Source organism: Diplotaxodon limnothrissa, linkage group LG3, assembly GCF_057381915.1.
Source record: "Diplotaxodon limnothrissa isolate DT_005_m linkage group LG3, D_limnothrissa_male_GT1.1, whole genome shotgun sequence".
Taxonomy (NCBI): domain Eukaryota; kingdom Metazoa; phylum Chordata; class Actinopteri; order Cichliformes; family Cichlidae; genus Diplotaxodon; species Diplotaxodon limnothrissa.
This window is the reverse complement of record NC_140598.1, coordinates 16,607,098-16,621,820: the sequence shown is the minus strand read 5'-3', so window position 1 is coordinate 16,621,820 and position 14,723 is coordinate 16,607,098. Positions and strand designations below refer to the sequence as shown.

General features: G+C 41.7%; 1 protein-coding gene across 2 annotated transcripts in view; it reads right to left on the bottom strand.

Annotated features, from left to right (window-relative positions):
- The window catches only part of LOC146634692 (alpha-2-macroglobulin-like), a 102,123-nt gene that overhangs the window by 1,746 nt on the left and 85,654 nt on the right, over positions 1-14,723 (bottom strand). For both annotated transcript variants that reach the window (XM_085378452.1, XM_085378444.1), the window contains exons 28-30: positions 1,017-1,179; positions 759-946; positions 47-259 (exon numbers count right to left, since the gene is read on the bottom strand). In XM_085378452.1, the coding sequence (XP_085234578.1) occupies positions 47-259; positions 759-946; positions 1,017-1,179 (564 nt within the window). The remainder of the gene's footprint in view (positions 1-46; positions 260-758; positions 947-1,016; positions 1,180-14,723) is intronic.

The window sequence follows — 14,723 nt, the reverse complement described above, 5'->3', positions numbered from 1 at the left end:
TTCTCTGACATCAACCAGGAGCTTCTCACGTGATGCTGTCACTGACCTGCACTGAAGCACATGCAGTGCCCTTCACCTCCAGCCTGTATTTTCCTGACACGTCCTGCAGCGCCTCCTCCTGGTAGAGCAGTTTGTTGCCCTGATTTACATCAAACGTCAGCTGACTGCTGGGAGCCTGAACTGTCACTGTGCTCCAACCTTCAGCACTGAACACCAGAGTGGAGTAGAGAGCCAGAGCCTGAAGAGCCACCACCGTGTCCTACAGGATGGATTCATTGTGGTTAACACACACAGCATATGTCTCCGTATTTCATGGGCTTAAGTGGAATAGACATTAAGTTAAAACGGCCTGTGCCACTTTGAGACCCTCTCACAAAAGAGATCCTTAATCTCAAGTTTTCCAAAGTTCACTTCCTGGTTAAATAAACGTTAAACAGGTTAAAATATCTTTAACTGAGAATTATCAAAGTATAGAAATTACAGGTATAAACTCGCAGGTGATCTGTTATTTACAGGCTGTTACGTGTAGTTGGTGTACAGAAGTCTGAGGTAACATTGCTATTCTGTAAAAACAATGAATTTTTAGACTTAAATGTCATATTCTAACTAAAGAATAAAAACTTCTCTGCCTGGCTAAAACAAATCTGTTTTACATATCTGATAGAAAACTGAAAGCTTCAGTATTATTTCTTTTGTCCCTGGTTTTGTCTAAGACTGTACTCAAAGATGAGCTTCATACTGTTCGGGTGGTGTCGTACCTGAGTGGAGGAGAAGCCTCCGTAATAGTTCTGCTGCCCAGTCAGCCACCTGATAATACCAGAGGCATATCCCAGATCCTCAGCAGTCGGGGAGGCGCTGAGTTTGGCCAACAGCACATAAGAACTGATCTCCACTGACAGGGAGGCTGATGTTTCTGCTGCTGTCTGAGACCAGTAGAGGAAACCTCCTACAAACACAATAACAGTCACAGTGATGCTAATAAAGCCTGAATGATGTCCTGCTAAAGGATGGCTCACCTTCCCTCACTGCAACTGTGTCTAAGTGCTGCAGAAGGTGAGCTCGGGTCTCCACGTCTCCTGCCAGAGTGAACACATAGGCCAGCAGAGCTGTAGTGTAGGTGTTGCTCAGGTCACTGAGAGACTCCTTGAGACAAGCCAGGCTCTGGATCATCACAGGATCCTTTAAAAGATCAAAACAAAGAACTTTAATGGACAAACAGAAACCTTCTTTCATTAAACCCAGTGTGAGAAGAATAGGAGGCAGAGTTCCTGATTCAGTCACTCAAAACATCAGCGTGATAATAGAAAACACAGCGATTAGAGGAAAGTACAGATCAAGCAAAGACTGGAGCAATCTGCTAGTAGTATTTACAATATAAAGAACATATTGAAAAAACACTGTACAGGTTGGGTGGTGATACCAGTCCTTGCTGGTGAGAGTTCAGGTATGTGGATGACACCTGGGTGAAAATCAATTCTCAGGACGTTCCACAATTCACAGATCACATTAACTCGGTGGAACGACACATCAAATTCACCAGGGAGGATATGAAAAGTGTCAGGTTAGTCTTCTTAGACTGTGAGATTTCCATCAGGGATGGAGGACATTTAAAAGCTGATGTGTACCGTAAACCTAAGCTCCAGCCGATCCAGGAGAGAAGGACAACTGCTGCCTAAGTGAAAACCTGTAGTGATCCCGTATGTGTCAGGAGTATCAGAACAGCTGAGGCACATTTTTTTCTAAACACTGTGTCTCTGTGGCTTTTAAACCCCAAAACACGCTGCGCCAAAAATTGGTCCACCCCGACACAAACAGAGTAACATAGTGTACGGTGTTAAGTTCCAGGAGGATTGCCAGGATCTATACATCGGGGAAATCGAACAACCTCTTGCTAAGAGGATAGCACAACACAGAAGAGCCACCTCGTCAGGCCAGGACTCTGCAGTCTATTCACACCTACAGGCTAGTGGACACTCTTTCAATGATGAGGATGTAACATCCTGGACAGGGAGGAACGCTGGTTTGAGTGTAGGGTCAAGGAGGCCATTTACGTGAAAAAGGAAAGACCATCTCTGAATCGAGGAGGGGGCCTAAGGGTACATCTTTTGCCATCTTACAATGCTGTGATTGCAGCCATTGCCCAACTCTCTGTGAATGGTACTGATGGCCATTGATCAGTGGTGCTTGATCAGTGGTCTTTGATCAATGGTCATGAGAATATGCATAATTACGATTAAGGAACAGACCTCCCAGCCCACTGTTCCTTCAGTGGGCTGGTTTCAGTCATTATGCAAATGTCCTGTTTATAAGATTGAAACCTGCAGTCAGCTGAGACTGAAGAAGTCACTTGGATGAGTGACGAAACGTTTCTCCCACTGAAAACATCCAGATGAACAGAATCAACTTTTTGGGGTATATGTAATATATATATTAGATTGCAGAGGTGTGGACTCGAGTCACATGACTTGGACTCGAGTCAGACTCGAGTCATTAATTTTATGACTTTAGACTTGACTTGAAAAAATGTTCTAAGACTTGTAACTTGACTTGGACTTTTACACCAATGACTTGGGACTTGAATTGGACTTGAACCGCTTTACTTGAAAAGACTTGATATTTTACCCCAAATATAAAATTTAACATGCATATTATATAGAGATTGAAAATGTGACGTCATTCACGGGTAGAACCGCAAAGGATTCTGGGAACTCGTGGCAAGCGGTACTAGCGCACGCAGGCTTTCAATTGAAATCAGTCACACAGCGATAAAAAGAAACACAAAAATGTCAAGAAGCTGTTGTATTATTAACTGCAATAGCCGGTCGCATGACAGCCACGGGAAGCCGACGGGTAAAGAGATCGGTTGTTATCGGATTACGTCGTTGAAGAGAAATTTTTAAGCCATGTTTCCGAAGTAACAAAGACGCGACGGATGGCCTGGATTGCAGCCATTCAAAGACCAATTATAACGTCCCAGAACACTCCAGCTCACAGGTTAGTCTGCTCCAAGCATTTACACAAAGGTCAGTGTTTTTTAGTACTTAATACGTCATTTTCATAACATAATTGGTGATATAGGTTACAAGTAAGTCTGGCGCTGAACAGAAATTGTCGCGCTATGCTCCTTTATTTATTGTGCATAAATAGTTAATTGTCCTGACACAATATTGCGTTTCGCTTCTGTTATTATGGTACATTGACAAAAACATATACTTTTATTCACAGGATAAAACAGGTTTTTTGTATCACTAATTGCCCAGTACGATTACAGCATACAGTATTATTGTCACTGCTACATTTCTGTGATGCTACCAGAGATTATTTCCACTACTAATTAATTACCATTGAGCTCAAAGGTCCTATTAATAAACGGTTAATGAATGTGTATTTATGACGACGATTTGTGAGACTGGTAAACTTATGATACGTACGATGGTCTTTCGTTCTACACGGTGCATTTCAAGGTCCTGCACCCATCCGTCAGTAAACTGTACCTGGGCTTGTTGCAGTGACCTGAAGTTACTAAACTTCATGAGTGTATGCGCTCACTCCAAGAACCGTATGATTATAAATATGCATATAAATATGCTACGATGAGATAGCTGACTTCATCTAACTAGCAAATGTTGTCCAGGCTACGTTGGTGATGCAGTTTTTTTTTTTATATGTATGATATTTTTGTCATGCGATTTTAAAGCCGGTCCTACAAGCGCATCCAAGAATAACATGCAGCTTATCTCAGAACTGTCGGTGAAAATTATTCTTGGAGCTAGGTTTAATTGAGCTGCATTTTAAAGAGGTGCAATTTCACAATTTGTGTATATTTTCTAAGTTCACTATTTTGTCATGTGTTGAGAAAAACACAGATTTTAAAATTACATGGTCTAACATTTACATTTAGCATAACTGCAACATGCTTTTTTTTTTTTTTTTTTTTTAAAGACTCGAAAGGACTTGAAATTCAAAGTTTCAGACTTGTGACTTGACTTGGACTTTTACACCAGTGACTTGAGACTCGACTCTGACTTGCCTGACATTACTTGAGACTTGACTTGAGACTTGAGGATAAAGACTTGAGACTTACTTGAGACTTGCAAAACAATGACTTGGTCCCACCTCTGTTAGATTGTATATTATATTGTTGGTTTATACACTTTTGTGTATGTATGTATATATGCATACCAGCTCGGACGTCGCCCGGATCAACTATTGGAACAAGAAGGCATTGGTGGGCAAGAGATGAAAATAGGGCGTTGTTGGAATGCTACTATACAAGTAACCTTGGCAGAAGGGGCTACATGAATAGGATGAGGGGCCTATGGAATCTTCGATACCCAGCATCCACATTGACGGTGAAACAACTAATAGCTCAGTGTTCCAACATTCGAAAGAAGGGTATTGCTCTCACAGCTAGAGATTGACGAGGTGCAACACAAATGCTACGGCAAGGGGGAGCCAGGACGACAGGTCAGGGGGGGAGATGTCATCACCTCCACCCGAGATTTGTACCAAGCCCCAAGTGCTATAGTGCGAGAGGAAGTGACCTGAAAGATAGGATCATGGCAAAACTTGAAAACTGGAATCCCCGTAGCTGGTTACCAAGATGTGAAGATCTGCTAGATGATGTAAATGCGATACATACAGCCACGATTATCGAGACTAACAAGCTGATCTACAGTACAGCAGCAGTGATCAGAGAGATGCTTGGCTACAGGTTGAACAGCCACAAGAAGGAGACTAGAGGCTAAGATCAAGGAGGGAGGTTAGCCAACTATCGGAGCTGCAGAAAGGTGTGACAAAGACGGTGCCCAAGAAGAAGTGTTACAGGAAAAATGATTCTATGTTTCTTTACCTTCTTTTAAATGTACAAAGATGCCTTTTGTCTGCCCTTTGCCTATGGTTAGATTAGTTTAGAATTATCTTTTTAGACTTTCTCAGCAAAGACATACTGTTTTGGGACATATTGTTTTAGATTGTTTTATCTCTCACAGCCTTCTCCCAGCTCTCTGCTGACGAGACTAGCGCCACATATGGAGTTGTTTATTTTATTTGTTTTGTATTTTCTTATCCTGTTCTCACTGTCTTTCCTATAAAAATTACCAAGCCACTGTGCATGGTGTGAGTTGTTCTTAGCAGCTCACCCGTGTACACGTTTGATAAAGAAAGTAACTTTGTCTCATTGTGTCTTTATTTCTCCTGGGTCTTTTACAGAGTTTTCCCCCAACATTTCTTGGTCCTTCGGAGCCGGAGCGCCTCCATCGTGTCCCATCTCCGTGACCAGTCCACGTTGCTCGTCTGTCGACAGCCCACACACTAGGTGTGTGGTCAAAGACCAAGGGCGTTAAATTCGAGTCTTGGCCAACGTTCTTAGAAAGCGACCCACGGTGGTGGGGCCCGATCGAGGTGGACCAGACCCGGCGACACTACTGACCAGGTAGATACAGACACACTGACACAATCTTGCGTAAAATCGTATTTTAAATTCAGGGAATTTAAAATAGCGAAAGTAGCTCGTCGCGACTGGAAGCTCCCCACTTCTGTGGGTTTAAAGTAGCTCGTCGGCTGGTAGCTTGGAGCTCGTCGACTGGAAGCTCCCCACTCTTGTGGGTTAGGTTTGGAGCTCTGAGTAGCTCCCCCCAGCTGGGTCAAGGGAATAAGTAGCTCGTCTACAGAAAGACTGGCAGCTCCCCTTATGATAAGGGTTCCGATCGCGCGAATAAGTGTGAATGTGAATGTATGCGTGTGTATTGTTGTAACTAACGGAGCAAGCTGAATTTTCACGGTCCAATAAGAGACTGAGCTGCTCCTACTGTGTTTTTCTTTTACTGCTATTCACTGACGTGCTGGTGAGTTGAGAGAACGGTCGAGTTCCGTCTCGTAAAGTTCACACCGCTTTTGGAAATAGTCCGAAAGTAGAAGGGCGTGTGAGCAACCACTCTCGTCTCTAATACCAGCGAAGGTGATAGCAGCTGTATTGTGTATATATTACTTAAACAAAAATAAGTAAATACATAATTAAGATGGGTAATCAAGCAAGTGAAATTAAAACTCATTCCTGCTGACGAGCAGTGGTGAGAAAAGAAAAGTCCAGACGCCGGACAAAAACTGAGAGATTTAAGAAAACAAAATATAAACAGTCAGGAGAACAGAATCCAACTGCCAGTTTAGTAAAACCAGAAGACGAGACACTGTGCAGTTCCCACAATCCTTTTAGTAAACCATCACTCATTCCTGCAGCCGCATCTGCAGCAACACCCATATCAGGAAGAACATAATAATCCCTTATTAGGTGAAAACTAGAGATCAAAGTAGTTTGAAGTAGTTTAAAAGGGTTGAAAACAGACCCCACTGAGTAGATATAAATATAAAAAGTACGAAATAAAGATAAACAAAGGGAAAATTACAGTAGAAATGATCTTTAGAGTATTTGAAATTAATAATAGCAAGGATAACAACCTGTAAAGTGATATTATCAATGAAACACAGTTGGCATGATGACCATGCCCAGCATGTATAAAATGAATATAAAGCAAATAATTCACACGAAAATATTTTAATAACATAAGTATATTAAGGCTGTGTCATTGTTCAGCCAAGGACAGTGTGTGAAAAGGTAACTGTCTCCACCCTGGGAAAAGGATGATTCTGCAGGTCATCTGAAGCCCTTGATGGATACAAAATAAAATATAAATAATATATTATAATAGAACTGCCTGGTCCGCCATGCAACAGAGAGAACAAATGTGACCGCAGATTGGATGAATTCTAAATTATCTGTTTGCTGAATAAGATGATCCTAACTAACAAATTGGCTCAGGAGTAGTATAATGGTACACACTGATAAAATATTATAATATGCTATTGCTGTCATATAAGACAAAGAGGATAATATTAACAATGACATAATATTAATATGAAGAGGCACCTTAATCGGTTATGATGTGAGGTGGATAATTGTTAAGCAGTAGTCTGCATCAAGCTTAAGGTTTGCTGAAACTCAGTGTAATGACATGTGAGATGAAGACAATACAGAGAATAACTAAACTAATGAAGTGCATAGAGGCACTTGACCAGCTTGAAACCTATCATCCTAGAATGACACATTGCTGAGATATAGAGCACACCTATAATAACAACCAATAAGCAAAACCCTGTAGACAACAGCTAAAACTACAGGATTGAGAAGCTGAATTAAATATGTAGACACTGCTAAGCTGATGAGCATGTTACACATTTTCTTTTCTTTTTATTTATTTGTTTCTTTTAGAGCAGAAGCTGCTGTAACACACCCAAAGAAAGACTCTAGGTCTGACCAACCGTCTCAGTCGTGGGCAAAAAGATGTCAGTCAATAAAATTCTAAAAGATAATTTGTTGACAAAAAATATATCAAGAGATAAAAGATAAAACAGTCCAGTGTCCCACTTATGAATTGTATAAAAACACACAGTCCCAAGGCCAGAGCCAGCTATGCCACACAGCCAAGTTGCACTCCACATGTTGCCTTTAACAGGGTTAGAAGTTGTCCTTGGAGACCCACCACCCTGCAAGCATATAGTCAGTGGTCACTCAAGCCTCTGCAACCCTGCTGCCTTTAGGCTGTGGCATATAATAGGCCCTGGCCTGCACAGAGAGACAAAACGACACACTTAATATAAAATTCATAGGGCAAAACCCATCCATCCCAAACATATCTGATTTCATCACATTACATACCTGCACAGAGAGACAAAACAACACAGCAGTGTTTGTAGTGTGGGCTATAAGAAGACCGGTGTATCAGTGCAATCAAGTACACCTGCCTCTAATTAGTCCAACCTCATTCCAGCCATTGGCTCACCAAAAATGTGACACACACAAAACCACTCCCAACCCAGTGCAACTTCACACAATAATATGGAGCTGAATTAACACAGGCACATTAGTCTACCATGTTACAAGCTGCATGTTATTAAAAGCCAACATATGGAGACTTCTGCCTTGTTTGGGTGGCAGCATTTTTCTTTTTCTTTTGTGTCCTGACACGTTTATGTTTTTTGTTTTTGTTTGATTATTTTGTTGGTTTTGGAAACGATTTTAAACGAACTTGTGACAATACTTGAGAGTCACAATGACACATAGTGATTAGGCATATGATTGAAAAATGCCTAGGTTTAGAGCTGTGAGCTATGAGCTGTGAGCAATGCAAAGTTAAATATATATATATTTGTATAAATGGGAAACAACCCTAACTTGAAAGTTTGAAATGTGTGAGATCCATGCATTGTTTGAAGAACTAGAAATTATCTAAAACTGCCTTAAGTGAAAATGTAGAGTTGCATCTATTCTCCCAAACAAAAAAACAAAAAACAAAAAAAGGGAGAAGCATTCTGTAACTTAAAAATAAGGCTGACTGTTGACAACAGACTAAAACACTAATTCGCAGGTGGCTATCAGGAACAGAGAGGCGAGCAAAGTCACAAACACCAAGGCCGCAGACAGCCACGCAGAAACAGCAGATAACATAGAGACAACGCCTGCTAGAACCGTGGAGAGGAAGGTCACTTCACACGAGATTGTTGCGCATGTGAAATACACAAAGATAAACAAATAACCATTTATATAGACAGCCAGTATGTTTTCTCTGCTGTGCATCATTTTGCAAAAAATCTGGAAAACCAGAGGAATGATTACACCAACTGGCAAACCAGCATGCCAACCTCTTACAACGCCTACTGACTCTTTCATTACTACAGGCAACAATTTTGCTGACAGAGCAGCAAAATAGGCGGCACAACAGGCAAACATCACATTGATGGCAGTAAACACACATCAGATTCCACTGGATGTGTTGAAAAATGAACAAAAAGCAGCAAGCACAGCAGAGCAGGCAAAATGGCTAAAACACGGTGCAGTTCTGACAAACGACTTAATGATGTGTTATGGCGAGCCAGTGTTGCCAAAATTCCTCCACAAAATGGCGGCATTAGTGACTCATGGCTGTACGCATTTGTCAACGGGGGGACTGACCAGTATTGTCAACTCTCATTTCTACACTGTAAATTCTACACAATACTCTCATTTCTACACTGTAAATTCTACACTGTAAATTTTGAAACCTCAGCAAAACAATTTGTCAGAACGTGCATGACGTGTCAAAAATATAATGCTCAGGGAAACCTGAGACCACACAATTCATATGGATTTTATTGAACTAAGCGAATGTCAAGGGTAAAAATACACCCTAGTGGTTATAGATGTATTCTCAAAGTGGCCAGAAATCTACCCAGTGAAAAAGGCAGATACAATTTCAGTAGCAAAATGTATGTCTAAGTTGTAGGAAAATAAAGAGATGATTGTAAATGACGAAGAATGTAATGATGTCTATCAAGTGTCTTGCAGATCACAGCCCGGTGACTGGGTTCTGATCAAAGTGCTCCAAAGGAAAAACTGGAGCTTGCAAAATTGCGGAACGACCATCCTGGGTCCATCAGAGTCACTGCAGGCGAGTCAGTGAAGCCATCTAAACACAGCTGACGGCAGGCTTGCCTACTTGTTGTGATCTCGCCCGGTGGAGGGGTCAGCTTTCCTGGCCGGGGGGTCTACTCGCGACAGGAGGGTGTGTCCCGTCGTCATGAGGTGGTGGCTCTTAATAACTGCAGCGGCCCTGACCATGGCCGGGCTCCTCATCTTTGCTTCCGTGAGGGACAATAAGTCACGCTATATGGAGAAAAGGCAGACACTGTATGACAAAGGAAAGTACACCAAGTTTCCCCATGGCTATGCCACTAATTTCTGGTGGCAGTTTATGAACACTACAGCTTACTTGAATAATAAAACTGACTGCTATGCAAATACATATACACTTTCTGCCCACCAAGGAACGAGAGGAAGTGTATGGACTGTTCACTCAACGAAACCTGTGCCAGTAACGCGACACTGATGAGCCTCAACTGTCGCTACAAACAAAGACTCATTACCAGACAGGATGTGCACGGACGGCACCAAGCAGTAAAGGAACCAGAGTTTCGCATCTGAGGAGGAGTGAAATTCTTACAGAGCTTGATCCCCGGCATTGGAGTTGCCGAGGTGCGGGATCACGTGGAAATCAACCGATATGCTCTGCTACGACACATCAACTTAACTAAGGCCCTGGGAACGGCCTTAGCAGGAGAACAGCAGGCCATCAGAACGATGGTGCTGCAGAACAGACTGACACTAGACCTGCTAACAGCATCACAAGGAGGAGTTTGCAAGCTGATCGGGGAAACATGTTGCACTTTTATCCCTGATGGATACGAAACTGGAGGAGACATTTATGAAGCTTTGCAGAATTTGACCGCTCTGCAAAAATATGTCACTGACCACACACCTGGAGCAGCTACAGCACAAAGCTGGCTGGACTGGCTGTTCAGCGGTTCATGGCTGGCTGCTGTAGCAAAGCCATTTTTCCTTCTAGGTCTCATCTTGATAGCACTGCTCATATTAGTGTTGTGTGTGTTGCCATGCCTAAGAATAATGATTTCAAAGATGATAACAACTACAATGACTGCTTATGTTGCCGTGCCTCAAGAAGAACAACATCCCGTTGCAATTCTGTTAGAGGAGAACTTGTACTAGCTGCTAATAAATGACGTGGTGATTAAAAATGACTTGTCAAGTGATCATGCACTGATTAAAACATTAGTAGGTTATGCAAGTTTTCATGCTTTTATTTTTTTGAAGTCTTGAGTTTTAAACAAAGTTTTTCATTTTGAATATAAAGTTTTCATGCTTTTATTTCTTTGAAGTCTTGATTTTTAAACATAAAGTTTTTCATTTTAAATATAACGTTTTCATGCTTTTATTTTCTTTGAAGTTTTCATTTTAAACATGAAGTTTTCATTATTTTACATATAAAGTTTTCAATTTAAGGTTTGCATCATTTTAAATATAAGGTTTTCATCCTTGTATTTTTTGAAGTTCTCATTTTACATATTAGGTTTTCATCATTTTTAAATATAAAGTTTTCATTTTACTTTTCATCCTTTTATTTTTTGTAAGTTTTCGTTTTAAAATATAAGGTTTTTATCCTTTATTTTTTGTAGTTTTATTATTTTTTCTTGTTTTTTCCACTTGTTCTTTCATTTACTATGATTTTCATTTACTATGTTTTTCTTTTTATTTTCTTTTGTTTTATTATGTTTTTCTTTTTATTATTTTCTTTTGTTTTATTCTTTAGACCAACTGACTGCCATTTCTGCTATGCTGGCATTTTGAAGATTTTTGGAAATTAAACATTGCCTAAGATACTTAATAAATAATTTTCATAGACAATTGTTGTATACATTTAAAATAAGTTAAACAGGGGGGAATGTTACAGGAAAAATGATTCTATGTTTCTTTACCTTCTTTTAAATGTACAAAGATGCCTTTTGTCTGCCCTTTGCCTATGGTTAGATTAGTTTAGAATTATCTTTTTAGACTTTCTCAGCAAAGACATACTGTTTTGGGACATATTGTTTTAGATTGTTTTATCTCTCACAGCCTTCTCCCAGCTCTCTGCTGACGAGACTAGCGCCACATATGGAGTTGTTTATTTTATTTGTTTTGTATTTTCTTATCCTGTTCTCACTGTCTTTCCTATAAAAATTACCAAGCCACTGTGCATGGTGTGAGTTGTTCTTAGCAGCTCACCCGTGTACACGTTTGATAAAGAAAGTAACTTTGTCTCATTGTGTCTTTATTTCTCCTGGGTCTTTTACAGAGTTTTCCCCCAACAAGAAGTATAGCAAGCTGTCCATGGAAACTGCCAAGCAACGACTAACAGCCTTGGCCAGCACCTTGCCATACACTAGTATGGCTCACGTCTACTGGTGGAAGAAGCTGACTGCACTCCATGAGCATCTGGCAGCATAAATGAACCAGCTGTTAGCTGACGACAGACACCCAGAATGGCTAACTGTAGGGCGGACAGTCCTGAAGGGATCGGTCCCATCCAACTGGCCGGACAGTCTTGAAGGGATCGGTCCCATCGGTCCAATCCAACTACTGACCAATAACCTGCCTCAGTACCACATGGAAGCTCCTGTCAGGCATCATAGTGGCTAAGATGAATAGACACATGTTCCTGTGCCCCACTCATTGGCAAGAATACCAGAGGTGCAAAACACCAGCTACTTGTAACAATCAGCCGAGACTGCCTGGATTGATTACAAGAGGGTCTATGACTTAATGCCCCACAGCTGGATCCTGGAATGCCTAGACCTGTACAAGATCAACAGGACTTTAAGAGCCTTCATCAAGAACTCAATGGGAATGTGGCGTATAACACTAGAGGCCAACTTCAAGCCCATAGCACAATCACCATCTATCAAGGAGATGCTCTGTCCCTACGGATACTGACTACGGAATAAAGCAGTTGTCAGCCATCTCCTGTACGTGGATGACATCAAGCTGTATGCCAAGAGTGAACGAGACATCGATTCACTGATCCACACCACCAGGATATAAAGCAACGACATTGGAATATTGTTCGGACTGGAGAAATGTAATCGGATGACAACAAAGAGTCAGAACTGAGGGAATCTAACTACTAGAAGGCAACATTGCAGACATAGAGGACAGCTACAAGTACTTGGAGATCCAACAGGCAAATGGAAACCACAAAGAGGCTGCTGGAAAAGCTGCTACCACCAAGTACCTGCAGAGGATCAGGCAAATCCTGAGGAGTCCGCTGAATGTTAGAACAGGATCCGGCCTATCAAAACCTACGCCCTGCCCGTCATCAGGTACCCTGCTGGGATAATAAGCTGGCAAAAGGAGGAGATACAGGGAGTGCAGAATTATTAGGCAAATGAGTATTTTGTCCACATCATCCTCTTCATGCATGTTGTCTTACTCCAAGCTGTATAGGCTCGAAAGCCTACTACCAATTAAGCATATTAGGTGATGTGCATCTCTGTAATGAGAAGGGGTGTGGTCTAATGACATCAACACCCTATATCAGGTGTGCATAATTATTAGGCAACGTCCTTTCCTTTGGCAAAATGGGTCAAAAGAAGGACTTGACAGGCTCAGAAAAGTCAACAATAGTGAGATATCTTGCAGAGGGATGCAGCAGTCTCAAAATTGCAAAGCTTCTGAAGCGTGATCATCGAACAATCAAGCGTTTCATTCAAAATAGTCAACAGGGTCGCAAGAAGCGTGTGGAAAAACCAAGGCGCAAAATAACTGCCCATGAACTGAGAAAAGTCAAGCGTGCAGCTGCCAAGATGCCACTTGCCACCAGTTTGGCCATATTTCAGAGCTGCAACATCACTGGAGTGCCCAAAAGCACAAGGTGTGCAATACTCAGAGACATGGCCAAGGTAAGAAAGGCTGAAAGACGACCACCACTGAACAAGACACACAAGCTGAAAGGTCAAGACTGGGCCAAGAAATATCTCAAGACTGGTTTTTCTAAGGTTTTATGGACTGATGAAATGAGAGTGAGTCTTGATGGGCCAGATGGATGGGCCCGTGGCTGGATTGGTAAAGGCAGAGAGCTCCAGTCCGACTCAGACACCAGCAAGGTGGAGGTGGAGTACTGGTTTGGGCTGGTATCATCAAAGATGAGCTTGTGGGGCCTTTTCGGGTTGAGGATGGAGTCAAGCTCAACTCCCAGTCCTACTGCCAGTTTCTGGAAGACACCTTCTTCAAGCAGTGGTACAGGAAGAAGTCTGCATCCTTCAAGAAAAACATGATTTTCATGCAGGACAATGCTCCATCACACGCGTCCAAGTACTCCACAGCGTGGCTGGCAAGAAAGGGTATAAAAGAAGAAAAACTAATAACATGGCCTCCTTGTTCACCTGATCTGAACCCCATTGAGAACCTGTGGTCCATCATCAAATGTGAGATTTACAAGGAGGGAAAACAGTACACCTCTCTGAACAGTGTCTGGGAGGCTGTGGTTGCTGCTGCACGCAATGTTGATGGTGAACAGATCAAAACACTGACAGGATCCATGGATGGCAGGCTTTTGAGTGTCCTTGCAAAGAAAGGTGGCTATATTGGTCGCTGATTTGTTTTTGTTTTGTTTTTGAATGTCAGAAATGTATATTTGTGAATGTGGAGATGTTATATTGGTTTCACTGGTAAAAATAAATAATTGAAATGGGTATATATTTGTTTTTTGTTAAGTTGCCTAATAATTATGCACAGTAATAGTCACCTGCACACACAGATATCCCCCTAAAAGAGCTAAAACTGAAAACAAACTAAAAACTACTTCCAAAAACATTCAGCTTTGATATTAATGAGTTTTTTGGGTTCATTGAGAACATGGTTGTTGTTCAATAATAAAATTATTCCTCAAAAATACAACTTGCCTAATAATTCTGCACTCCCTGTAGAAGCCACTGACATCAAGACAAAGTTCCTGACCATGCATGGAGGGTTTCACCCCAAGTCCAGCATGCTAAATGGCAGGAAGGAGGCCAGGGACTGGTGAGTGTCAGCACCACATTCCAAGATGAAACAACGAATATTCACGAGTACGAGGAAGATGGCCCCAACTGACAGCGTGCTCAGTGAATACCTTAGGCAGCAGAAACTCAAGAAAGAGGAGGAAGGCGAGGAACCATCATGGAAGGACAGGCCCCTGCACGGTATGTTACCACCGGCAGATAGAGGAAGTAGATGATACCCAGAAATCCTACCAGTGGCTGGAAAAAGCTGGACTGAAAGACAGCACAGAGGCACTAAACATGGCAGCACAGGAACA